Below are 27,619 nucleotides of genomic sequence, written 5' to 3' on the forward strand. Positions count from 1 at the left end.
GCTTGCTTGAAGAAGGAAACGAAGAAGATGAAAGGGGGACAAGATTGGAGGAAGAAGAAGAAGAGAACCTGGCCTCCCTGGATGAAAAGAGCTAATCCTTAGCTTACTTTATCATTAAAGAACATAGTTACACGAAGGTAGTACTTGTGCCTTTTCTCTTCATCTTATTTTTGCCGTATTGAAATTATTTTTCCTACAGGTTGGGGTGGGCTGTCTTCATGGTCCCTTACTTGCCGCTCTACTAAATTTAAAATATTTCATGCTAAACTTAAATTATTTTTACTAAACTAAAATTAATTTTACTGAAGTAATTTTTTAACCGATTTTTTATTATATTTTTTTTCCTGTAAACTACTAATTTTTACCCTTAAAAAAATTGTTTTAACTTAAATAAAATTGCTTTTACTAAGCTATTTTTTTTTGTTGAAACTTCTTTCGTTCCATAAATATTGCAACAATTATCATTTTAAGATTTGCACATTTTTATATTTGCACATGTTTTCTATCTTTCTCTCTCCTCATCACATGTTTTCTGTCTTTCTCTCTCCTCACCACAAACAGCCGGTTTTGTGTGGCTGGCTAAGCTAACAAAACACTGATTAAGTAACCTTTTATCCGACCAACTAATCCTTGACCGACCAAGTAACCCCTAATGGAACAAGTAACTCCTGACCAACCGAGTTAGAACTGAATAAGTAACTCTGGCCGTATAGTATGGCTAGCCATGTATGAAACTTTATGCACCACAAATATTGTACTCGTAACAATTATCATTTTAATATTTGCACATGTTTTACGTCTCTCTTTCATCACATGAGTTCCTATCTTTATTCTCTTTATCTCTCTCCTCTTTTTAAACTTTGTGCCCTATATGTTTAGAAAATTGAGAAGTATTACAGTATTTTTTAAAAGGTTTTTTGTCAGGTGAATAGTACAAAGGTTTACTTAGATTTAAATTTAAATAGTCCTTTAAAACAAAAAAAGCGCAACATATATGAGCGAGAGGAACTTAAAAGAAGACCTTCCGTATTTGACTTAGCTCTTTGTCTCTTTCTCTCTCCTCCCTCCGCGTCTCCCTCTGTCTATGCTCGTTAGTTGTTGCACGCAATTTCAACATTCTTTTTGCATTGGATCTCATATTCATATTCATACTCAAATTCATACAATTTCAGTATTTTCGGATCAATTTCTTCATATTTAAATTCTTTCAAAATTCCAAAATTCCTTACATCATTAAAATTATTTTACATTTGATCTATTTCTAAGATAGTTTATCGAATTTCCAATGGCATCGGAAAGATTAATCGGCGGCGAAGGGCCATCTTACTTGCAAATGGAATCGGAAGAGCCGCCTTCGACTGCGGCACCTGCTCCGGCGAGGACGTCGTCGTCATTCTTCACATTCAATTTAGGCGAGCCGACTGAGTCAACTCGGATTTTTGAGGAGTTGCCTAAAGGCAGTATAGTTCATGTCTCTAGACCTGATGCTGGTGATATTAGTCCCATGCTATTGTCTTATACTATTGAATTGCAGTACAAACAGGTATCTCATCACTCCTTTTTTTTTTTTTTTTTTTTTTAATTTGGTAGTTTCAATAATTTTTGTGGTGAGGAATAAGCTTGGATTTTCTCTTTTGTGTGCACATGAATTGGGGTTATGGTTTGGTTTGATTTTGGGTTTTGAGTTTTAGCTCAAGTTTAACTAATTTACTAGGTTGTTTGGTTGAGTTTTATGGAGAAATTTGAGTTGTGGGATGTGATCAAATTACCATAATTCGCGCTCTTTGTGTTGTGGGTTTATGTCTATTTGATCATACTATGTGATCAAGTAACCATAATTCGAGTGCTTTGCATTGTGGGTATTTGTGTACTTGATCATAATATGTGTTCAAGTTATCATAGTTCAAATGCTTTGTGTTGTGAGTATTTGTGTTTTTGGTCATAATATGTGATCAAGTTACCATAATTCGAGCACTTTGTGTTGTGGGTATTCGTGTATTTGATCATAATATGTGGTCAAGTTACCATAGTTTGAGTGATCTGTGTTGTTAGTATTTGTGCTTTTGATTATAAAATGTGATCAATTTACCATAATTCGAGTGCTTTGTATTGTGGCTATTTGTGTTTTTGATCATTAAATATGTGATCAACTACCATAATTTCTAGTGCAGTAGTGCTTTGGGTTCGAGGAAATTCACCTTATTAGTCTTTGTACTTTCCTTTGTTGGGGCAGCTCTTTAGTCATCGTTATTTAAGAGCCTCTAAGGTGCATTTATAATTTGCCCCTTTTTTTTCTTGCTTCTATTTCTTTGTTGTATGGGGAATAATAAATATGAGAACATAATTTATATCTGTATACTTCAAAAAATTCTCACGTATTATCAACTCGTATTATCTCCTTTTGAGCTGGAAAGACTTATACCACTTTACCTTTGGGTTCACTCTCTTCACCCTTTGTACCAAATGTCTTCGGTATTTTTTAATTTGTATTCTTGTCAGATATTCAACTAGGCAACATATAGTAGCAAGTATAAAAAGTCACAGATGCAATTGATGATTTGCATTTATTTTGTCAATCATGTGTTTGAACTTCCATCCATTTCTTTTCTGGCCATGCTTTTTTCATGATATTCTGTGTCTTGGAGCCATGTCGCGTTGAGTACTTGAGTTTAATGGAGGAGGACCTGATGGCTGATATTACAATGCAGTATATTGAAGGTGATAAAACAGAATTATCTAGGAACTCTTTTACGGGCTTAAAAAAGTATATCACAGTGTTTCACATCGGTAATTGTTGTTTGTTAAATGCTGGCTGGCTTGATCTCACATGTAGATGACAATACGGTTGATCCTTTGGGTTTTGTTCTTGTGGAGCAAGCATTAGATAAGAGTTTTACAGGTTAGTCCTCCATTAATTTTCAATGGTGCTTGATTTCAAATTTTCTACTCTACATAAAGAAGAATAGAAAAATTTGAAGTTATATAAGTCCTGTTTATTCTGGAAGTAGGGAAAATTGCCAATCAAAGACTCAAGAATGTCTTCACTATCAAAGACTCAAAAATTGAAGTTATAGAAGTCCTGTTTATTCTGGAAGTAGGGAAAATTGCCAATCAAAGACTCAAGAATGTCTTCACTATCTATTATCTGAATCTCCACCCTTTAAGGCATGAACAAACTAATTTATCTGATATTGTAATCAAAGAGGTAGAGGCAGGTCAAAAGAATAGATTATATGAAGTGGAAGATCTTTGCTGTGGGCTGGAAAATGGAGCAACATATCTGTTTGCTTGAATGTCTAGTTTTCATGCCAGTATCCTTACTCACAACCCTCATCAAGTGTTTATTTTGTCAAAATCTTGTTTCATGCTCAACCCCCGTTTCAAACATAATGTCATCGTTGTTTCCAAACAGGAAAATTAGCAGAGTTGTAAGGTGATTAACATTATATTAGGTAAGGCTGCACGTTTATATTGGTAAGCATCAAAGGGACAATCATCCTTTTCAACTGAGTCTTTTGTGCCCTGGTGTAGCATGCATGAGCAGGTTCTTATTGCAAAGATTGGAAGTGAGTTTTAAGGAATGAATTTCATCAGGGAAGTCATTGTTCTATTTACGAACATTTGTTGTATACTGATACTGAAGGAGATTGCAGCTGGTGTAGAACATAATTGTTGATTCTAAAATGTCAATGTTGCACCTGCAAGCTATGTAGATCTTCATAAAGGATGACACCTTTTGTAATAAAATAATAGGTGAGCAATATTGTTTTCCTAGGACAATAGCTTTGGATTCTCTTTAGGATGGAGCTAAGGGGTTGTTTGGTTGGAGCTTTTTTAATTGGTATGAAATGGATGTGATACCGTTACAATGTTTGGTTGGAGACTTGGAGCCAAGTTCTACAAACACCTTTTTTGGTATGGCTTCCAAAAGTGATAGATATAGACAACATGAAATGAGCCAAACTCTTAACGAGCTGTTTGTTTCAGTGAGCTGGTATGGAATGGAATGGAAATTTTTACCAAGGTGTTATGCATTTAAAATCCCATACTTATATAAATTTTCAGTTTGATTAAGAAAAAGCCCAAAACAAAACTGCTTTGTACCGTAATTTGATCAATTATCTTCAAATTCCACAAAAGCAAGAGAAGCATTATCTCTTTAAGTTAACAACAAACTATAATGACAATTGAGTTAATAATTGTTGACCTATAGATTTGAAGTTTTTTCTGTTTATTTACTCTTAATAAATGTAATATTAAAAGCTCTAAATTGGAATAAAATATTTTGGGGGTTTTAAGAGACATATATTGAATTCGGCATGTCATTCTGTATTTGGTAGTTTATTATTGTTACTTATGGTAAGGATTTATTGTTCTCTGATAGTTGATTTTCTTATTCTAGAAAAAACATATTACCGTTAGGTTATTCTTGAATAAACACAGTTATATGAGGTGTTGATTTCACTATAATGAGGTCTATATTCAATAGAATAGGTTAGACATATATTCTATTAAATGACTTAGTGTGCAAAAAAGTAATTATTCAAGGTCTTGAGCATTTAATAGTTGGACTTCTTCGGTTCCAAAGCAAATTAGAGCTTTTCTGCATACAACCATTGTGAACTCTCTCTTTAATCAACAGTTTTGGAGTCGAATAAAGCATTTTGCTTGATTTGCTTCATGTATGTTACTACTAATAATTTCTTATAATGGGTATTTATTTGTTAATTTATTTTTAAATCATAATGATTTTGTTATTTCATACAAAGATCATACATTATGTGGCCGTGTGGCCTAATTAGAAAACTAACTACAAAAATTAAGTCAATAAATAATGAACATTTTTTCCAATGTATTGGTTGAATACTTCACAATGTTATATTGATTTTTGGACTAACAATTTATACAAGCTACATGCTAAATAAAATAGAATAGACAATTTTTATACGTGCACCACTTAATATTTACTTTTTCAATATTCTTGCACACAAGGTGGATCAGAGCAAGAGATTGACTCATTTAAAAGTAATGGCTAGTCGGAGAATTAAAAGTTATAAGCCCCTCTCTTTTACTTATATACTAGGTTAAAATTCTGCACGGTTGTTAAATATCCTATGCAATGCACGGTTGTTAAATATTTTTGACAATAATATTACAAAATAGAAAGTATATAAAAGATATTCAGAAATATTTCATTTGGGTATATATGGAATATGATAGTCAAAGTGGAAAAAAAATATCATAAGGTATAAATAGTTTACTTAAAGATTTTGCAACAAAAAAAAAACAAAAAAAAAGAGAGAGAGAAGCAAAAAAGGTGGGAATTTTTTTTAAAAGGTAATGACAAGTGTCATGGAAGGATTTGCTTTTAGTATAGGTTAATAGATGGATAACTTATGGTCACATTTGAGGCTTATCCTCTTAACAATAACATATTTGGAGCACAATTTACAATTGTACACTACTCCTTTAGGGGGCACTATATTAATATCCATTAAAGATTATATGACATTTTTATTTTAAATTGCAGTGTTTGGAGTTTTATGCTTGCCAATACACCTTTTATATCTTTAATTATCTTTTAGTACAAGTTTAACAAACTTGAGTTAATTTTGAAACAAATTTGACAAGATAACACTTGATATTTTTCCCAACATGTAAATCACAAATGATGGTTAAAGGAGTGAGTGTGTGTGAATAGTATAAAATTCCAGACTTTGTAGTATAAAAGGTTGAAGGAAGTATAACTCAAGAGACATAAAACTTTTGAACTTTGTATCTTTTAGGTAAAGGTTTGACCTCATAAGGATTAATAACAAGAAGAAGAGTGGAAAGTTATTAATATTTAATGGTTTATCCTCTATCCCTTTCCTTTTAACAAGTAGTTGCTTTTTGTGATGGAAAAATTAGGTGATATTACCTTTATTACATTCTGGCAATACTTTAATTAAACACTTTATCATAGTTCAATATAAAAGTATCGTGTAATTAATAAAAGTAATTCTACTTTATGTAACACTCAAATGAAACAGAGACAAAAATGGGCACAAGACAAAACAACAAAGTCAACGTTTGAAAATGTGCCGTTGAGATGTAGTTTGACCATAGCCAATTAATTGATCATTCCCTCTATTGTCAAGATATCCTCATACTTTATAGATTCTACTAGTAACTAGTTCGTGAGTTTTGAACTTTATGTATAATGTATAATATTGCGTGGCCCAATTAACCTATTCTTTTCCTTTTCCCTTTACTCCCACTTCTACTATATTTGTATTTGTGGACTATATTTAATATTCAAAATCTATTGAGCAAACATTCTTATAAACGTTTGTTTTCTTTAGTTCTTTTCTATAACATGTAGCAACATAGTCCAAGAAGAACTCAATAGGGTAACCACTTATGTGGATGATTTCAGGGATGGAGATTAAAAAATTCACTCTTTCCATCTTAAATTACTTGTCATACTTTGATGGACGTTGAGTTCTAGTTACATATATTGACTTATTATATGTTATTATGATAGTTGAGACTTATAGGAATATGGTATTTTCTTATGGGAAATATTACCTCGTGGTTTTGCAAATTCTGCATGTTAACTAAATCATTTGTTTCCCTATAGGATCCCAGAATCATGCATATTCCATTATGTGCCCATATTTTATTATGATGGTTGGGACTCATAGGAGTATGACATTTTTGGAAAGGAAATTTTGCCTTGTGTTATTGGAAATTGCACATGGCAGAACTAAAATCACTTAGTTTCCAAAGATAGTTATGCATCTTAAATGGCTAACCCATTAATAAATGATTGATTTTACTAACCTACCTCTTGTTTATACACCCCACTCCCAATTACCAATATTGCTTCACCAGTTCACCTCCTGACCAACCCAACAACTCCCCTGTCAACCTATTTTAGTAGCTACTGACTTTTTGAAATTCACCACTATCCACCTAAATCTGACCACCGCTTCTTACACCACCATGAGCTGGACAAAATGAATAGGTGCTGGCATTGAGGAGGGGCCAATGAAGAGACAAGAAGAGATTGGGAGAATATGGTGGAGGAAGAGTGAGGAGTGGTGGTTTGGTGGTGTAGAGTAAGAGAAGGAAAGGTGGTGGATTTGGTGGGTGGTGGTTATCAGTGTGTTGGGTTATTGTGGTTGTGGTCAAATTTGGTCAATATTGGGTGTTAACTAGGGGTGAGCTCTGAAATTATACTGTTAACGATAGAAATTAGTCATTAGTTTGTTGGGAAACCATTTAAAGCACCAACGGCACGTATGCAATACCACAAGATCACTTTAGAGACCAAATGATTTTTGTTTCCACCATGTAGAATTTTTAAAATTATGAGGTTGCCATGAGGCTTTTTTGATTTTTGAAATGTAGTTGGTTGGTGGTAAACTATATTTTTTTAATGTTAGTAGTTAGTGGTGTAATTTTATTATATTAAGTGGGTAGTGGGGTAATTTTATACGAAGTATTTATTATATTTGATGGGTAATGGGAGTGTGGGACCAAAGTGAAATGAGAGGAGTAATAAAAACATATTGATTCCATGCCATTTCTAGAAATGTTCCACACTGTGCGATGATGAAAAGTGAGTTGTTGTTTACTTGTTTGTTTAAAGTAATATATGAATGATTATACCTGATGCATTTTCCTTTCACGATTAGCTTTTATTTTGGAATTATCTTTTATATCTCAAATCTTGAAGTTGACATCTAAGTTTTATGACTCCTCATGGCTAGTTCAAATGGCAATTACACAAGAAGGCTGCACAAGTTTTATATTTACACTTTGCATTGAAGAAACGTGTGATAATTGAAGAAATTCATGAGAGGCAGGAACAGGTGTGTTTGAATAGTTGGAAAATTTTCTCACCATTTTTAAATCTTTCATTGTATACACTAGAGGTTGGGTTTGATTTGGTACAATGTGATTATTTATAAGGTTAAAGAATGGCTTCAAAACCTTGGAATAGGAGATCACGCTCCAGTTTTGCAAGAGGATGATGATGTTGAAGATGAAACTATTCCTTTGCATCTTGATGAAAGTGCCAAGAATAGGTATTCCTTGCTACCCTGCCTTTTGGTTTAGATGGTTTCTGTTGGTGAGGCTTTAAGTGACCCCTCCTCTCTTTCTTTGTTTATGGAAAACTTCCTAATTTTGAGTTGTTATTGTTGTGCAGAGATGTTCCGTCAAGTGCTGCGCTTCCACTTATTCGTCCAGCACTGGGTCGACAGCATTCTATTTCAGATAGAGCGAAGGTGGCCATGCAGGGGTATCTGAATCATTTCTTAGGGAATCTGGATATTGTTAACTCTAGAGAGGTGTGCTTGTTTCTTCCAGGACTGCTTATCTAACAAGATTCTGCATAATTTTTTGTATCAAATGTGTCAGTTGGCATGTCTGCCTTTTGTTTATTTATGACTATGTTAGTTGTCCTATACGCTAAAGATAGATTTGTAGTTATTTTTGGAAACTTGGTAGTTGGTGTAATGTTGACATGCAGCCAAGGAATTAGATCTTGGTTACACCATCACATCATGACCGCATGGTAATGAAATTGAGCTTAGGGCGACCGAAATATTAGGTTGCTATTGCTTTGCCTGCGATAGTGGTTGTCATTGCTTGACCGTTACCATGAAACCTGAAACCATGCTCAGGCACTAATTGCTTGTTAAGGTACCATTGAGTTTTAAAATTGCATATGGCTTAGACAAGTTTATACTGACATTAATTTTACTGTTCGATTAGATTAAAAGGATTGTCAAGATTGAATTAGTTCATTATAAAGTTGTTAGTTAGAACATGTTTAGTAAATTAGTGTAACTTTTTGGGAAACTCCACTTCTGGGCACAACTCTAGGAATGTTAGAAAGTCATCGTATACACTTAGAGCACTAATTCTGATGGAAGTTGATGCTCTTAACAACTCATATTCTCACTCTATCTCTATTCCTCTTAAGTCTTTACATTTGTCTTCCCCACAGTGATGACAATCGAGATTGCTAATTATGGATTGTGTCACTGTCTTCTCTTTCTCTCTGTGTATCCTTCTCATATCATATTTCCCTTTTATCTTCTCTGTCTTCCTTAGGAGTAAGGTTTTTGGTCTCATTTTATGTTTGGGTAAATTTTGCTATTAAATACAGCCAGCCTTGGTAGCAAATTAGCAATGATGGGGGTTTATTTTTAATAGATTTGGCGCGAGCTTGATATTGTTCTTGATTTATGGAAATGATTTCCTTTAAGTCTTCTATTAACTCTTTGTCTTCTTCTCTTCCTTTTATTTTGACTTGACTTTAGACGTGATTTGATTGAATATAGTTATCTTGGGTAACCAGAACTTTTTGGGAACTAAAGTGATTAATTTGTTCTTTGGATATAAATGATTAATATAGAGGCCACCATACTTTATCCCAATGTGTGTTGGCTGTCTTGATTCCCATTCTTTATTAGTCGGGATCCTGTGGATAACTTTTCGCTTAAATCTATGCACGTTATGTTGTTATGTATAACAAAACACTCCCTCATTCATAAAAAGTGGAACACTGACTTTTCACTGTCCACATACTAACATTGACTAATTTTTTTTTTTCTTAATCTATATTATAATGAGAATGACAGTTTCTCAAATTCAAATTACGACCTTTAAATAAAATCCTTGCAATTCTATACAATGGCTTTCAATTTTTATTTATTTATTTTTTTTCCCCCTACTATTTTAACCTCTCAAACGTTGTGCCTTATAACAATGACTCCACATATTCAGCAAAGAGAAACTTGTTAACTTTCTTTTAAATCCCATGCATTTGCATGGCTACACCTTTCTTTCTTTTTTCTTTTTTATTATTTTTTATTCTATATATGTATTAGGTAAAATGCTGTCTAATTAATATCAATGTATCACTGGAGACGTGCCCACATCATGTATTATTATTGTCAAATGTGAAAGTTAAAGTGTTGCAATTTTTATGAAACATGTAGTACCACTGGAGAAGTGCCCACATCATGTATTATTAGTGTGATTGATATCAACATGGAATCTGGCTGCATATAGCTGAGAGCTTGATTATCAAACAAAAAAAAAAAAAAAAAAAAAATAGAAAAAGATAAAAATACATACTTCACCCTTTTTTTTATTGCAACGTTTGGAATTTTACTCTGTTCACACACTCCTTTGATCGTCTTTTGTGATTTATATGTTAGAAAAAATATAATCATGTGAGGTCTTATTTTATTTGTCTCGAAATACGCTTTCATGATATCAACTTTTTATAATTTTTGCTACTATAATTTGCACTGGCAAGCGTCAAATCCCCAACGTTGCGGGGAAAAAAAAAAACAAAAAAAACAGAGGAAGTACATAAAAAAGAGGAGTTATTAATTTTTTTTTGCTGTTGTGAGAAATATCTCCTTCCATTTCTTAAAGTTGTTTACACTTTAATGCATATTTTAATTCATAAACACCTTAAAGTACATACTATAGAAAAATATGAAAAAGTTAATGTTTGGAAACTTCATATCGAGACTAATCAAATAAATTTCCTCGTGAATTTAGGAGTTGAGATTTCCTAAAATCCTTTTCTATGCGCTTCTTTCATCTCAACATATCAACTGATGTGGTTTTCAGAGTTTCACTTTACATTCAATATGATTTTAGCTCTTTTATTTACTTGATCTGACTTAATCTTGTAGCTCGAGGTTTCTTATGTTGAGGCTATTGGGTGAATGTACTTTAGGTCTGTAGGTTTTTGGAGGTCTCTAGATTATCATTTTTGCCTGAGTATGGTCCTAAGCTTAAAGAAGATTATGTCATGGTGAAGCATCTTCCACAAATTCCAAAGGATGATGATCATAGGAGATGCTGTACATGCAATTTGTTTAGTTGGTGCAATGACAATTGGCAAAAGGTAAGAAAACCTTGTCTCTTTCAGTTTTCCTCTACTTGTTCATCTATTGTTATTTGCACATCTACTGAATACACCTCTTACAAAATATATTGTGCGTACTAATACCTTGTCATTTATGCAGCTTTGAATATTACATACGTTTGGTTTGCTTGTCTTGTTCTCTAAATATATGTGAATCTTGTAAGCTGAGTTGCATTGGCACTTGGTTTTTGTATATTTGATGAAGAAATAAAGACACAGCTCTGTTAATATAATGTGTTAGCAAATAACAGTGTATCTTCTATCTTGTAAGTTGGGGTGCATTGGCACTTGTTTTATGTACCTCTAGTTAATTCAAAAATAAGACATAACTCTGTTGATTAATTGTGTGAGCAATTAGCATATTATTGTGAATGCTTTAAGATTACTTTTAGGTGATTTGTAGTAGTAGTATGGGATTTAGACCTATTTAGTCATTCTTACATGTCCTATTGGCCCCTTATTGTCATTGTGTATGTATGTATGTTTTTTTTTTTTTTTCTTTTGAAACAATTGGGTATGTATGTCATTGAACAAAGTTTTTCACTCTTTCAGATGATGCTCTTGTTCTTTGTTCAGAAAATTGGGTGGTCTTGTTGAGTATTGTTAACAAATTTTCTAGGTTATATAAATAGTAGTCCTTTGGTCATAATATACTACTTTGGGATGTCCTTGAATTATGTTTTGGTCACCTATTTTGATAAATAATTCCCATCCACACCCATTTTTTCCTTTCATTTTCCTTTAATCTTGTCATGTTGCAAACTTTATTCCCCCCTGCTTCGCGATTCCTTCATTCTCTCTCTCTCTCTCTCTCTCTCTCTCTCTCTCTCTCTCTCTCTCTATTGTCCTCCAAACTTTTTCCCCTTAAATTCATGTTTGACCAAGTTTGAACCGACACCCCTACAAATTTTCCTTATGTAAGTTTGAAAGCCTAACAAGAATATTAATAGTGGATGGATGGAGTAATGGGTGGTGTAGGCGTTTAGGGGAAAATATAAAGTTTTATATGAATTGATGTTAATAAGGATGCAAACCATGTATTATTGCATACCAGTTCGTGTGCATGGGACCATGTGAACTCTACAAATCGTGGGAATTATTTATACGAAGTAATTGATTTATATAATTTCCTTTCATTAAAAAAAAAAAAAAAAAATCAAGGATAAATTTTATCATTTCAGGTGCAGAATTAGGGATCAACTATTTTATTTGTTTGTTGCAAAACATGACTACTTTGTTTTGTCAAAGCCAACTTATCATCCATTTTGCTAAGAATTGAAATTTATGCAGGTCTGGGCTGTGTTAAAACCTGGATTTTTGGCCTTACTGGGAGACCCTTTTGATACAAACCTTTTGGATATTATTGTGTTTGATATGCTACCTGCTTCGGATGGAAATGGAGAAGAAAGAGTTTTATTAGCAGAAGAGATTAAAGATCACAATCCTCTGCGCCATGCTTTTAAGGTAGACTGGCAAGACACATTATATCTTGACGCTGGTTCTTTCTTTCAATTTTTTTGCAGAAGATTGTGTTGGGTGATCCGTATTGTATTTTATATTTTCATGATTCATTTTTCTCTTAGCTGATTCTCTGTTTAAATGATTCCTGTTTTTTTAGATACTTGTCTTTGGCAGTTGAAATTATGCTGCGAATATTCCCAAATTGCATTATCTCAAAGTAGGCAGGTAGACATCTATCTGCATTATCCTAGCTCGCTTTAATCTGTCCTATATAAGCCATAACAGCCATTTGGCTTGTGACCAGTAAAAGGAATGGAAATTAGACAGGAATAGGAAATGAAAGAGTGAAAAAGATCTTAATATTCCACTATGCATCTTAAGTCCAGAGAAAGGGCTGTAAAACCCTTAGCGTTTGGTGTATAGCTTATCACAAAACCCTTAAGTCATTAATTCTACCCCACCTAACCTGTATCCTCTCCCATCCCCACATCTTGCCATCAAACTGCTGCAGCAATGTCACTTTTGGTGCTTGAAATACAATCATAAAAGCTCTCTGTAGCTTACATTGTAGATTTCAAGTATTCAACCATCCTAAAGTCATAAACAGAGTAGCCACAGGGCCCACAACAGAAATGATGTATTCTCTCTCCCTCTCTCTCTCTCTGATCTGTGAATTAGCAGTGGTGTGGTGGATGGTTCATGGTGGTGGTGGTTTAGTGTGGTGGTGTATTGTATAGCAGCTGGTAGGTGTGCAAAGGTGGTGTTGAAGCCGATGGAGAGGCCAATGGGCATTGCCTGGTTGTTGCTGTGAGGTTGTTGATAAGGTAGTGGCTAATATCCTGAAGGGAGCGATGGTGGGGTAGATATGGCTCAATGTATAAAAAAGCTCAAGGTGCACTGAAGCAAGAGGGGTTCTGCTGCGCCTAGGTGTGCCAAAGGCGCGCCTCAGTGCGCCTCTTTGAAGTGAGGCGCAGTATATGGGCAGTTAAAAATTTTGGCTGAAGTTTGCCTCATGTGCGCCTCGGGTGCGCCTCGGGCGCTTTTTGTGCACCTAACCCAAAACGCCTCGCCCAGACCTAACTAAGCGCTCACCCCTGACCGCCTTGCGGCTCAGCGCCTAGGCGCGCTTTTTTAAACACTGATATGGCTGACATTTTTGGGCATCGCTAGAAGGGCGAACAAAGAGTAAAGAAATTGGTTGGGCGTTGTTTTGAGGGTGTTGATTGAGGTGCTTGTAAGGTCTTTTGTAGTGGCGTTGGTAACGGGGGTATTGGGTTCGTGGGCTTAGTGGCGTGGATTTTGGGGATTGAATCCCCTTTGTGGAGTTGGAGGTGTGAACCTGAACTTGAAAGTGGGGAATGGAAAATGAAAAAAAAAAAAAGAAAAAAAAAAAAAAACCTATACACCGTAAAAGGGTATTTAAGGGTTTTGAATTACCTTTCCCTTTCCTTTAAGCCCTGCCTGTATCATACTCCCCCTTGACTCCTTGATTGATGCTTTGAGTGGGCTAACTTGATGTTATGCTGTTAAATGAATCTTTGTGAGTGAAGTGGTAGTGTGGAACTTGCAATCTTTGACGTTGCACATGTATTTTTCTTGTACTTTCTTTCCACTGATAAGTTGCTGGTTCAGAGTTTCAATGTATTTATCAACACATCATCTGGGTACTGGATTAAATTTTTGTTTTCTCATTGTCTCTGAATGCTTTCTCTCTTTTGGTCCTATTACTAAGCATTTTCATGTAACTTAATGATTGAAGCTGTGAGTTGGGAAAAGTGCATAAAGTCTGGCTGTAAAAGAATTTTTTCTTGCTGCTCTGTTCTTTTCTGTCTTAATAAGAATGTTGATGTACTTGACAAATATTGCTCTCAATCAGGGACTACTGTCATTTGTGACTCTTTCATGCTAACCTATGGTTAACGCAATTACGCAACTGATCTCTAGTCTTTTAACTTATTCAAAAGTAGTGCTTCTAAATTTAGAACATGTTCTTAGTGTGAGAAACATAAATACATCATAAATACATTACAGAAACATTGACAATACATTAAAAATACAAATCAAATACATCCAACATCTAGTATGGGTGATAATGGGGAGAATTATTCAAAATCAACTAAATCAATCCAAAAAAATAAGAGACTGGTGAAAAATTTTCAGAGCTCAAATACCTGTAACAAATTCAATGCACCTGTGGCTCCATTAATGGATAAATTGTCATTTATGTCTTTTTACGATTTCTGGATTTAGTCTAGAGGAGAGAGAAAGAAGAAGATGGATCTGACAAGAATGGCAGGTCAGCTCCAAAATTGTGTGTTAGTTAAAATTATAAATATACGACAACAATGAAGTGTTGCTAGTTAAAATGATTGAAGGTAGGAAGAGAGGAAGAAATGGGATGATGGACGCCATATTTGAGCTCCATGCCTTCAACTTTATCACATGATAATCATGACAAAGAGAGAGGGAGGGAAATGGGGAGGAGAGAGAGAGAGAGAGAGAGAGAGAGAGAGAGAGAGAGAGAGAGAGAAAGATAGAGAGAGAGAGAAAATGAGACCATTTTGGGTGCAATAACATGGTTAATGTCTGGGACCTAATTGTTTTTAAAATTACTTAAAGTGATGTGAATGACAAGTGTTCGCTGTTGTCCGTTAGATTAAGTTTGATCAAAGGGTAATTAATGCTTCTCATTGCAGGAGTATTTCTCATTTGGCCTTATAATGAGAAGGATGAGAAGTAATCTAGTGCCTTCAAAATAAAATGATCTAATGACCCTCATTACATGCTTCATTAATGGCAAAACTGTAAATAATAGAAAAAATCTTTCCCTAATTCCCTTTCTCTTTCCCGTGTTCCTATCCCTCTCTTTCCTCCATATTCATCAATCTTCCCCATTTTTTTTTCTCAGTGTTCAAAAGAAGATTCAATAATATAAGAAAATTTCCCCAATTTCTCTCTCTCTATCTCTCCTCTGTGATCATCACTTTCAAAATTTTCTGTTTTCCTTTGCTTTCTTCATTGCAATTCTTGAATTTTCAATCTCTTCATTGTTCACTTATTTTGTGAACTCTAAATTTGGTGAGTGATTTTTTGTTTTCTTTGTAATTTAGGGTTTTGTTTTTGAGTGTGAGATGCATGATTGATTGAAAGGAATTAAGTAGAGAAAATGGATATGGAAGAAGAAAGCTGAGAAAAAGCGTTGACGGAGGAGAGAGTCTGTTGTGGAAAAGAGCAATAGCGAGAAGAAAACTTGAAAAATAAATTTGCATAATTTATAAGCTTTTTGTGCATAATTTTTCAAGTAAATGTGCATAAACTTATAACTATATTTGCATAAATTTTCAACTCAATGAGTCAATGTGCAATAATTATATTTTTAAGCTAAATTTGCATATAATTATAAACAAGAGTGCATAATTTTTGTTCACGTGGGTATTTTTTAAGCTAATCTCATATGTGGTGGTAGTCACAAATCCTTTTTCTCTCTCCCTAATCTTTTCTCTTTCCAATCTCATCTTTCCTCTTATTTTTCCATAATTTGAAATATCATAACCTGGTGTATGGAAGAATTAATAAGATTCTATGGAAGCTAGAGTGATTTCGTGAAGGAGGAGAAAAAGAGAAAAGTAAAATATGAAAACTAGAAAATAAATGTGCATAATTTTTAAACTAATTGTGCATATTTTTGTTCTAAATGTGCATAATTTGCACAGATGAAATTTAACCATTGGATTAATTTGCATGGTCAAGATTCCTTCTCATTCTTCTCATTCTAAGATTCTTCTCATTGGATCCCAACCCTATATATATGACGTGAGATCATTTCTTGTGATTGGATCCTATGTAGTTTTGCATGTAATGTGCGACATAAGTAGCATATGCTCATATGGTTATTGGTAACTTTGAAGGTCACTTGTGGCAACCGCTGCATAAGTTTGCGAACTAAGAATAGTGCCAAAGCTAAGTGCTGGGTTTCTGCTATAAATGATGCTGGGTTAAAGCCTCCTGAAGGGCGGTGTCATCCACACCGCTTTGACTCTTTTGCTCCTCTGAGGGGATTAACTGATGATGGTAGCAAGGCTCAGTGGTTTGTTGATGGGAAAGCAGCTTTTGAAGCAATTTCCTTGGCAATTGAAAATGCTAAGTCAGAGGTATGCTCAATAACACATTTACTTCATATCTTTACACTTCTAATTTCATCTTTACTGATTGAAGTCTTTCACAGATATTTATTTGTGGCTGGTGGGTTTGCCCAGAATTATATCTCAGACGCCCATTTAAGGAGTATGCTTCATCACGACTTGATGCTCTACTCGAAGCAAAAGCCAAGGAAGGGGTGCAGGTACTAACTGTCTGAGAAATAAAGTTATCCCTAAGAGTTATTTAATTTGATTGATACATAAACCATATTCTTGCTCTTAGTCTCATCCTTTGCTTTGAGCTGTAGTATGTTCATCCTTTAATATGCATTTGTGTTTTAAATTTTGATTATGCTGTTACAAAGCCAATCTGTTGATTTGTGTGAGCCAGAATCCTGATAAATGATTTATGGTTGCTAGCATCTCTTTTTTACTGATTATTTACTGGCAAGTTTTAGGAAGTGGGACTGGTTTGCAGTAGACTATCTATAATCTATAACTATATACTAAAGGAGAATAAAAAATGTCACGTGTCGAAATCTGGTTAAAAAATTTCCCGCCAAAATTTTTTCCTTTCTTTTTTGCCAAATGAAGTTAGGAAATATTTCATTTTTATAATAATTTCCTTCCTACTTTACCATTACATTCAAGTTATATATCATTCCAAATATTTTATATTACAAAAAATATTTCAATGTAATTATATCTTTTCCTCCTAAAGTCAATATTTTTTTTGCATCTACATATAGAAATTTAAGTAGATATTATTATTAAAAAAATATTCATAATTATTAATATAAAATTTGTATATCATTCGGGTATAACCTAAAGTTTATTATTTAGGAAATTTTAATGAATAATATGGACTACATTATACCTTTTTATAAAAAGAATAAATTTTTAATTAATTGTTGAATTACATACAAATTATTGTAAGCCTTTATAAAATTTGGTAAAACCGAATTAAACTAGTTAGGGGCCGTTTGGTTCGCACAAGGTAATCGGAATGGAATGCAGAAAGGGAATGGAGGAGAATAGAATGAAACCCTTAGAAATTAGGGTGTTGTTTGGTGAGAATGGAGGAGAATGGAATGAAACCACCGTAGAACCACCACAGCACAACCATTGCACCCCTTCCTTCATTAGTTTCCACCTTCTCCAGCCACCACAACGCCCAGCCAACACCACACCGGAACCTGCCGTCCCTCCTTCGACCTTCGCCGCCCCTCCCCCAACTTGGTGAGGTCCGTCGAACAGCAATCCATACCGAAACCCTTCTCGTCCTCGACCTCAGCAATCCCAACCGAATCGTGACCAAAACGCAGCTATCGAACTTCCCCAACAACACCGAGGGTTGGGCCGTAATTTCGACGGCTGTTCGCCGCCCCTCCTCCGACCTAATGAGGTGCGACCGGCTGTTCCGGTGGAGGGGAGGGTTTTTAAGGGTTACACGAGGGTCGGGAGAAGGGTTTCGGGTGGGAGGAGGGGCAGCGAGCATCCGGTGAGGTGAAGCGAGTTTCGGCGAGGTACAACAAGTTCCGTCGAGGTGCATCCAGCTGATGGGTTGTGGTGGTGGTTGGGGAAAGGGAATGGGAAAGGTAGGGTGGGGGGTGGGGAATGAGATTAGGAGGATTTTGGGTAAACCCAAAAATAAAAAGGGGTAATGGGAATGACAAAAAAGGGAAAACAAACACCAACAAAGGTAATTATTCCCATTCCCTTTCCGCATTACAGCGAACCAAACAGCCCTTTATATATTTATGGTATATTAAGGACTTTAGAACTACCTTCTAATTATAAGGAATCAACCTCTCACTATAATTGAAAGGATTTTGGATGATTTTTATGGAGAATTTGGTTATGCTTTGCTTTTCTGATGGGTCATATACAGATTATTAGATTAGCTTGGGTTTTGGAGAAGAGAACAGCAGATGGTGCTTTGATGATGTACTTTTATGAAAATGATTTAGGTGCTTTGGTTGGACATATTTATTGTAATAAAGCTCATTCTATGAGGTAGTATGAAATTTAGTGATTTCCTTAAATTATCTGTGGTATTTGGCTTCTGGTGCTTCCTGATCATAATTGCTGTCAAATAACCAGCGTTACCGACATAGTTATGAACCTTCTTCAGGGAAGATACCTAGTACCTTTTAGATGGACATATTTGTTGTGATAAAGTTCATTCTATGGGTAGTATGGGATCGAGTGATTTCTTTAATTCTCTGTGGTATTTGGCTTCTGGTGCTTCCTGATCATATTTGCTATCAAATAGCCAGCGTGACTGACATAGTTATGAATCTTCTTTAGGGAAGATACCTTGTACTCTTGACCTTTTGGTTTCCATCATTTCATTTGAAATTTATAAATTTGTCTGATCTTAAAAAACAAAATAAAAGATTGTACGTGGATCTCCTGTTTGTTGGTTCCATATGCTTAATATTTTTACATTTTTTTTAAGAATGTAGATTGAGGAATTGGGATTTTAAGTAAAACCAAGTTGCGCTTTTGACATTGGTGTAGTGCTAGGTCTGCCAGGGCTCTAGCTTTTTCACGCTTATGTTTTACCTTAATTTGAGTTCCTGAGATAAATAAGCTAGTGTACACTTGCATGGCAACTGGGAACGTACTATTAATTGTATTGAATTTTGATATTGTTTAGCTTGTTTGCCTGCTACATTTTGTAAAGTTCTTGCCCATCCTAGGCTCTTTTATTAACTATATATATATTAACATGTAAACCTTATAAGATTAATTAAAAAAAAACAATTTTTTGCTTGCAATGATGGCAGATCTATATATTGCTGTATAAGGAGGTTGCTCTAGCATTAAAAATCAACAGTGTCTACAGCAAAAGAAAGCTCCTTAGCATACATGAAAATGTGAAAGTACTACGATTCCCTGATCACTTTTCAACCGGTGTTTACCTATGGTATGCAGCTTTCCTAAAACATTACTTTCAAAATTAATTTGGATGCTGCAAAAGGAGTTTAACTTTTGTATTTCAAATATTTATTATGCTGTATAAAAATATGTGAATTAGCCAAAGTGTCTGTCTGCATGTAGGTCGCATCATGAAAAGATTGTAATTGTTGACTACCAAGTCTGCTTTATTGGTGGATTGGATTTGTGCTTTGGTCGCTATGACACACTTGAGCACAAAGTGAGCGACGATCCTCCAGCTATATGGCCTGGAAAGGACTATTACAATCCTAGGTGAGCTTCCTTTTATTTGATATTGTGGCAATTTTCATATTAATATTCTAGCGTAATCTCTCACTAATTTTTTTTTCTCTGGACAAGGTTATGGGCATTTTGTTCGGACTTTTTAAACAATAGGTGGCACTTTGGGTCCTTAAAGTACTTTTCAATGTTGATAAGGATTTTTTGCTCGGACTTCAGCATTTGACTTTATTATTTTTTAACTTTTGGCCAAAAGTTTCACCTAAGTGCTACGTGGCTTTAGTTTTCCCCCTTTTTCTTTCCCAACCACCATGTCCACCACCTTGGCCATGTCCTACCACTAGGCGACGACCATTTTACTATCAGTTTGCACTTTTCACCACCAAACCACAACCAAACATTAGTCACACTGCCCGCCACCCATGCAAACACCTTATCCCTCTGCTCACTTGCTCCCTTTATATGATCTCCTCCCTAAACCCACCACACTGCTAGCTAATCATCACCTCTCGCCACCATAACACACTCGCATCACCCTCTCTCTTTCTTTGCTACTTCTCTCGCCCTCTCACTCCCTTCCTCATTCTCTCTCCTTGAACCCAGCCAACACCATTGCAGGCCACGGCAAAATTAAAGGTGGTTTAAAAACCAAGATTTGATTTTATGCTTGATCTTAAGGAAGGTGGTGAGGAATGGTGGTTGATAAGGAGAAACGGATAAAATTATACAACGTTTGATGTAGGCACGTGAATTGCACTTGATAATCAACGCCGGAAAGTGGCAGTCAATGGTCGAAATTTAGGCACAGTTCCTTATCAACAAAGAAGTACTTTAAGGTCCCTAAGTGCCACCTTTTTTTAAAAAAGGTCCTTTCTCACAAAATGGCTTACATTAAAGGTCCTTTATGACAAATTTTCCATTGATGTTCTTGAGTAACAAAACATGTTAAGGCAATCAAGATTTTATTCCACAACAACGCTTTTTTTTGAGTCATGCATGGTTAAGATGGTTTTTTTTTTTTAATTGGAATGCACATGATTGCAGTAACTTTACGTATCCTATTTCCTCTCACTAATCCAGGGAATCTGAACCTAACTCTTGGGAGGACGCCATGAAAGATCAGTTGGATCGCACAGAGTATCCGCGTATGCCATGGCATGATGTTCATTGTGCCCTTTTTGGGCCACCTTGCCGGGATGTGGCAAGGCATTTTGTTCAACGCTGGAATTATGCAAAGGTGGATATGATTTCCCTAACCATTTATTTTAACATCTTTTACTTTGTCCAATTTAAATAATACAGTGCTGTAAGTGATTGCCATTGTTTATTGTTTTAGAGAAATAAAGCTCCAAATGAGCAAACGATTCCGTTGCTCATGCCTCAACAACACATGGTCATCCCACATTATATGGGAAGCAATTGGGAAACAGAAGCTGAAGATGTGAACGTAGCTGAGAATCAGTATATGAAAAGACAAGATTCCTTTTCTTCTCGAGCATCTTCTCCAGATATTCCATTGCTTTTGCCTCAAGAGGCTGTAGAGGATGATGATTCAAAGTTAAATGGAAAGGATGTGAGCCATGATCATCAGATGAAGATTATCAGAAATGTTCCATTCCCTTTCCGGAAAACAAAAATTGAACCAGTATATTTGGACATGCCAATGAAGGCTTTTGTTGATGACTTTGATGCAGTGGATGGTGCAGGGCGTTATGGCATGAAATCATTAGATAAAGAGTGGTGGGAGACACAAGAACGTGGTAGTCTGGTTGTTCCTTCGAATGAATCTGGGCAAGTTGGACCATGTGTCTCATGTCGTTGCCAGGTCAGTTAATTCTCTTTGATTGTGATTTAGTTAGATGCTTTAAGCTGTCTCACCTCTTATAAATTATACTTTTTATTGTTGATTAAAATTTGAGAGCTGAGTAATTATAATATGTTGATAGAAATTTGTCACTAAAGCTTGAAATGAATGATTAAATTAACTTTCATTACACCACTGCTGATTAAACCTATGGCTCACCTCTCCAAGCTTAATATCTTTTTGCTATTGTATTAAATTAGTCATTTAAATGGAGAATTTCTAGCATTCTTGAAGCTCTCTTGTTGCTTCATGATTTCTTGAAGCTTTCTTTTGTTTGTACATGGCAAACTCTAAGATTGACGGTGGATAAATCAAGAGAAGCTAGAGTTTATTTCTTTAATTTGCTTAACTTTTTTATTAAAGTAGTTTATTTTTGGTATCTTAATTCTGCTATCAGGATCATTGGAATTTCCTTTCTATAGCATAAAGTTGTAAAAATCAGTATGAGTGTTAATCTTTTTCTCTTTCTTTAAATATATGTGAAAGGGCTGGGGTAACCCACCCATAATTACTTTACTGCAAGCTGTCATCTCGCTAAATATCTTCATCCTTTTGTAATAATTTATCATTGAGCAGTGTCTAAATGCGATTTGAAGTATGAATTTCACCCGTCTCAAATGATAAAGTTTTTTTTATGAGTTTTGGGCTTTTTTATGGTTGGTAATCAATTTTGTTACCACGTTGTGTGGTAAAAATTTATGTAATTGATATTAATTGTTGGTAATAATCTATCTTTATACCCATAAGAATGGAAGTTATGTCTAAAATTAGTGTTAAATCATGGTTTCTAATCAGAAAACATGAATTGTTTTGGAATCTTTGGATTGCAGTTCCAATTTCCTCCAATCATTATGATTTTGGTTTGAAGATTTCTTGCCTGCTTAGACACTTGTTGATTTAACTTTCAGGTTATTAGGAGTGTCAGTCAATGGTCAGCTGGAACTAGCCAAACAGAACAAAGTATTCACAAGGCCTATTGCTCACTAATTGAAAAGGCTGAGCATTTCATCTACATTGAGGTAATCTTCTTAACTGATCAATCATGTCTCTATCAAACAATAAATTCTATTCGTTCCATCTAATGCATTTATTATTTATATACCATACTAGCACAAAGTTGCTTCTGATACTGTACTGCATTTTGCTTGAGACAATTCAAATATTGTCTGAGAGTCTTTAAAATAAAAGTTATGTGTTTTAAGAGGCTCTGATATATTTTGGTAGAAAGTATAAGATATTTACTAAATAAACTAAAGCACATATTGGTTATTTAATGATGTGTAGTCATCATGCTTAGCTTTGTTTGATGATGCCAAAATAGCCTTGGAAAAAGCCACATTGAAAATCTAACATGGTGGTGATTGTTGCTCACTTCTACAACTGACATTAGCTGCTAAACACTTGTTTTTCTATAATCTCCTAGTCGTTTCATGCTTTTCAATACATATAATTTGTATATTAGCCTTTTGTTCTAATGGTTCTTGAATGCAAAATTATCACAGAATCAGTTCTTCATTTCGGGTCTTTCGGGAGATGAGATAATACACAACCGGGTATTGCAAGCGTTGCACAAGCGAATTTTGAGAGCATTCGATGAAAAAAAATGTTTCCGAGTTATTGTTGTGTTGCCTCTCTTGCCAGGATTTCAGGTACTATGTCGTGGTCTGTACCATCGGATTTTCCAAGTATTGTTTCAGTTTATTTATCAAGTTACATGCATGTTTCACAGGGGGGTGTAGATGATGCTGGGGCGGCATCTGTTCGCGCAATAATGCACTGGCAGTATAGAACAATATTGAGAGGAGTGAATTCAATATTGCAAAATCTTTATAATATTATGGGCCCTAAATCACACGATTACATCTCCTTCTATGGTCTTAGAGCTCATGGTGAACTGTTTGATGGTGGTCCAGTAGTTACCAGCCAGGTAATATCTTAATAAATATATATATATATATAGGTTTTGCATCAGTCAATAAATAAGTTATTTCTCTGGCTGACATCTCTTTGCTATTCTGACCTTGTCATACAGATCTATGTGCATAGTAAAATCATGATAATTGACGACTGTATGGCCCTAATTGGATCAGCAAACATCAATGATAGGAGTTTGTTAGGTTCTAGAGACTCTGAGGTATGTAATTATCCAGAGATGCTGCTAAACCTCTTGTCGTCCATGACACTTTTTAGGATTTATTTAATCTCATTGGACATGTAGTGAAACTTTTAGCCGATGTACTTTAGCTAAACAATTTTATTTACTTTAGGCAGACTTTTAATCTGATTAGAATGATATTATGTTCAGCACATATATTGAAATGATATTTTCTTATACATTTTTCTTATTATTTGTTTGGAGTCAGATTGGAGTGGTAATTGAAGACAAGGAAGTAATAACTTCACGTATGGGAGGAAAACCATGGAAAGCTGGAAAATTCACTATGAGTCTTCGCCTTTCTTTGTGGGCTGAACACCTTGGTCTTCGACCTGGCGAGGTGTGTAAATCTGAGTTTTGTTTGCTGTCATTTGACAGGATATCCACCTTTAACTTATATGTCATGTATTGTTTGTTTGGAGATAGACTTAATTGAAAAAGGCCTTACATTATGGAAATGCTGTTACATAGAAGAACATCAACCAACCATCCTATGAAAAGCTGTTAACATGTTTTCAAAAGGATGCTTTGACAACCTATTACTTATTTTAAATAAATGGTGTTATAAGGTACATTTTCGTTTATAACCTGTTACCTTCAAGAACATCAAACTAACCATCCTATGAAAAGCTGTGAACATGATTTTCAAAATGATGCTTTGACAATCTGTTAGTGGTTATAAAAATTTAAGATATAAGGTACATTTTTTATTATAACCTGGAATATAGCTTATGTGAATTGGAGAGGTGATGGTTTGATTGTAACTTTGATATCTGTGTCATGCTGCTTCTATGTGTTGTGGCTGCGACTGTTATTGTTACTGTGACACGATATTGTTCTAAAATAATTAGTATTCATCCAACAAATCTTATGCCATTTTGTTAATACTTGTTTATTGATGCATATGTTATTGCAACAGATTCCTCAAATTTATGACCCTGTGGTTGATGCTACCTACAAAGACATTTGGATGGCAACTGCAAAGGTGAGAGCAAAATGTGTTTTTAAGGTTGCAGCTATATATATATATATATATATATATATATATATATATATATATATAGGGCAAGTGGAATTGGCAAAATATGCCATCTCTTGCCATGCAGCCCATGTTTCCGTATGTGCTTATTTCACAGCGTAAACGTGATTTTTGTCTGCAACAATATTGTTGAGGATGCTCTACTCCATCACATTACCAAGGAGTGTAATTATTGATAACGTTAATTATCCAATATTAGCTAGTTATTGTGTCCTGAGTATTGTGCAAAAACCTATAGACAAGAACGATATGTGTGTAAAAAGTGATAACCATCCACCCAGTCAAGCGCAAAAAACACAGTAGAATCACGCAAAAATGAAGAAAGACTTGTCCGAAATAATCTTCTTCTCTGTTTTTGTTTGACATCTCAAACACTTCTGTTTATGTATCGAGCTTCATAAGTATTTAGCCATGGTTGGTTTTTTTTTTTTACAGACCAATACAATGATCTACCAAGATGTCTTTGCCTGTATCCCTAATGATCTCATCCATTCTAGGTAAGTAGCATTTTTCTCCCTTATTTTACCCCTGTTTCATATTTACCTCTGGTTCCTTTCAAGCTTATTCTTACTAACCATGCATGTTTTTTCTCTTTCAGAGTTTCACTTAGACAGAATGTGGCTCACTGGAAAGATAGACTTGGGCATACTACCATCGATCTCGGGGTAGCTCCTAAGAAGTTAGAATGCTATCAAAATGGGACCCTCAAAGACACTGATCCCTTGGAAAGGTTAGAATCTGTTAAAGGGCATCTTGTGTCCTTCCCAGTTGACTTCATGTCACAAGAAGATTTGAGACCAGTGTTTAATGAAAGCGAGTATTACGCATCAGCCCAAGTTTTTCATTGACATGATTATTGCCGGAAGCAGCTAAAAATATTGATGTATAGTACAAGCATTAGTTCGATAGTAGAGTAACTTGTCCTTCAAAAGAAAGCAGAAGTTGAAGCTCTACCATGGGTGGAATATATCATGTAAATTATTTATGAAAAAAGGCAAAACTTGGAGAAGGATTGTATTTTTGATAATTTCCTTCTCTTTCAAAGGCGGCTGAGATTTACTGACCAATGTCTGGGCAGGATGTTTCTGCCATGGCGTCAAGGTCTCTGCATCGGAGGTTGAAAATTTTGCTGTTGATGAGAGTGATTATCTACCGGTATCTTGCAGCGAATGTTGTAATGTATAGTTGATCATTTTGTACAAATCAATTCAATACACAGAAGCAACGTACAGTTTATTTATCAACCTAATTCTTTACACCAAATGATCTTAGTTTACGTCAAGCCTCTCTCTCTCTCTCTGTACTAAACTTCCTTTGAAGCAATGGATTACACCCATATTAGCGCCACGTCCAAGATTCAAGTGAATTACTACTTGAGCATATACACATCATCATACACTAATATGTATTGAAATATATGGGAGATTCCATTGATACACTACTTAGAATTTACTTCTCCCATCGATACATTATTAACTTTCTATCTTCGTATGGGTACACCTTTAGTTTAGTCTTTTTTGAGTCCTGACTAACACTATTAATAACTAGAAAATTAAGTTACCTAATTATGTAAAAAACTATAATATCTCTTTTAAACATCTAATGTTTAGATTTGCGTGTTGAAAATTATTCGGTTAAGGTATTTAGGGCTATTATATTCCAAGGATCCAAACTGACATCGAAATTAGCAAAGAAAATAACGTAAATGTCAAGTTATGCATATCAAGAAATTTCTCGATTTGTGTGTCATTATTTTCTCGCATATGACAAAATTACTAGTCTAGCAAGGATATGTTCATATTTTTCCAACTATGTGCATAATTTCATGGCTGAATTTGCATGTTTTTTTTATAAAAAACTTTGAATAGCCATAATTTTAAAATTAAATGTTGTGTTTATATATATATAATGTACATATATTTTGACTGATTGAAAAAAAAAAAAAAAAAAAACCTTAATCAACGATTTGAGCAGAACATGCAAATCAGATCTAAAAATATATAACCTCAACAAAAATATCTGCAAGTATTTGATTCACTCAGACTCTCTAATGTGCATAGATTTTGTTTACTACTAATAAGTTTTCTAATATCTACTGAGGAATTATTGGTTGGAGTTGCTCCCTTGACCATGAAATTTACTTTGATTTTCTAGTAACCGCCTTTGCACTTTTGCAGGCTCATGATCCCTTCAAATTGAAGAGTTAGCACTGGCTCTGGTTGCTTGGGAGTTTCAGTCCCCAAAGCTCACACCACAGACTGAATTCTATTAAGAAGCCACACTTTTGTCATCTTTTGAGCAGTGAAAGTTACCACTTGAATTAAGTCAAATTGTATGCTTATTATTGGGTGGCTTAGCACGTAGAAAGTTTAGAGCGGGAAAGATGTCTAATTACTATTACATCATTTGAATGAATTGAATAAAAACTGCAAGTAAAGTTGAAAAATCGATTAGTTAGCAATGTTAGTGCAACAATATATAATAAGTGTGTTAGATTATTACATTGCAAGAATTAAAAGATGGAGCTTGACATATTCACACAAGTATTAAAACAAGTGAATATAAGGTGAAAAGAAAAAAACCATAAAGATAATCAAACTTGATAATCACCCCACTTACACCTAACCCAAATCCGAAATTTTGAGCCATATAACCACCTCAAAATCAACTGGATCAATAAAACCCAAACTTGAAAATGAACGTTGCCTGAATTTGAATCAAGTTGAACTCGACTTAAATCTAATGGATAAACAACTTGACATAACTTGAATTATCATACTTGACCTAATCCAAACCCAAACCTAATCTAGAGGCTAGGTTTACCCGACATGAT

General features: G+C 34.7%; 1 protein-coding gene across 1 annotated transcript; it reads left to right on the plus strand.

Moving 5' to 3' along the window:
• The first annotated feature begins 990 nt into the window (after nucleotides 1-990).
• On the plus strand, nucleotides 991-26,030 carry LOC110734995 (phospholipase D zeta 1-like). Its single transcript, XM_021915115.1, has 20 exons — nucleotides 991-1,543; nucleotides 7,758-7,859; nucleotides 7,960-8,075; nucleotides 8,198-8,339; nucleotides 10,754-10,924; nucleotides 12,236-12,409; nucleotides 16,315-16,557; nucleotides 16,632-16,748; nucleotides 19,338-19,477; nucleotides 19,612-19,761; nucleotides 20,809-20,965; nucleotides 21,065-21,553; nucleotides 22,501-22,611; nucleotides 23,095-23,241; nucleotides 23,322-23,519; nucleotides 23,625-23,726; nucleotides 23,956-24,087; nucleotides 24,667-24,732; nucleotides 25,222-25,283; nucleotides 25,385-26,030. The coding sequence occupies exons 1-20, from the start codon at nucleotides 1,286-1,288 to the stop codon at nucleotides 25,632-25,634; spliced, it is 3,327 nt and encodes a 1,108-aa protein (XP_021770807.1). The 5' UTR covers nucleotides 991-1,285; the 3' UTR covers nucleotides 25,635-26,030.
• Nucleotides 26,031-27,619: the final 1,589 nt, after the last annotated feature.

The sequence above is a fragment of the Chenopodium quinoa genome, unplaced genomic scaffold (genome assembly GCF_001683475.1).
Source record: "Chenopodium quinoa cultivar QQ74 unplaced genomic scaffold, ASM168347v1, whole genome shotgun sequence".
NCBI lineage: Eukaryota > Viridiplantae > Streptophyta > Magnoliopsida > Caryophyllales > Amaranthaceae > Chenopodium > Chenopodium quinoa.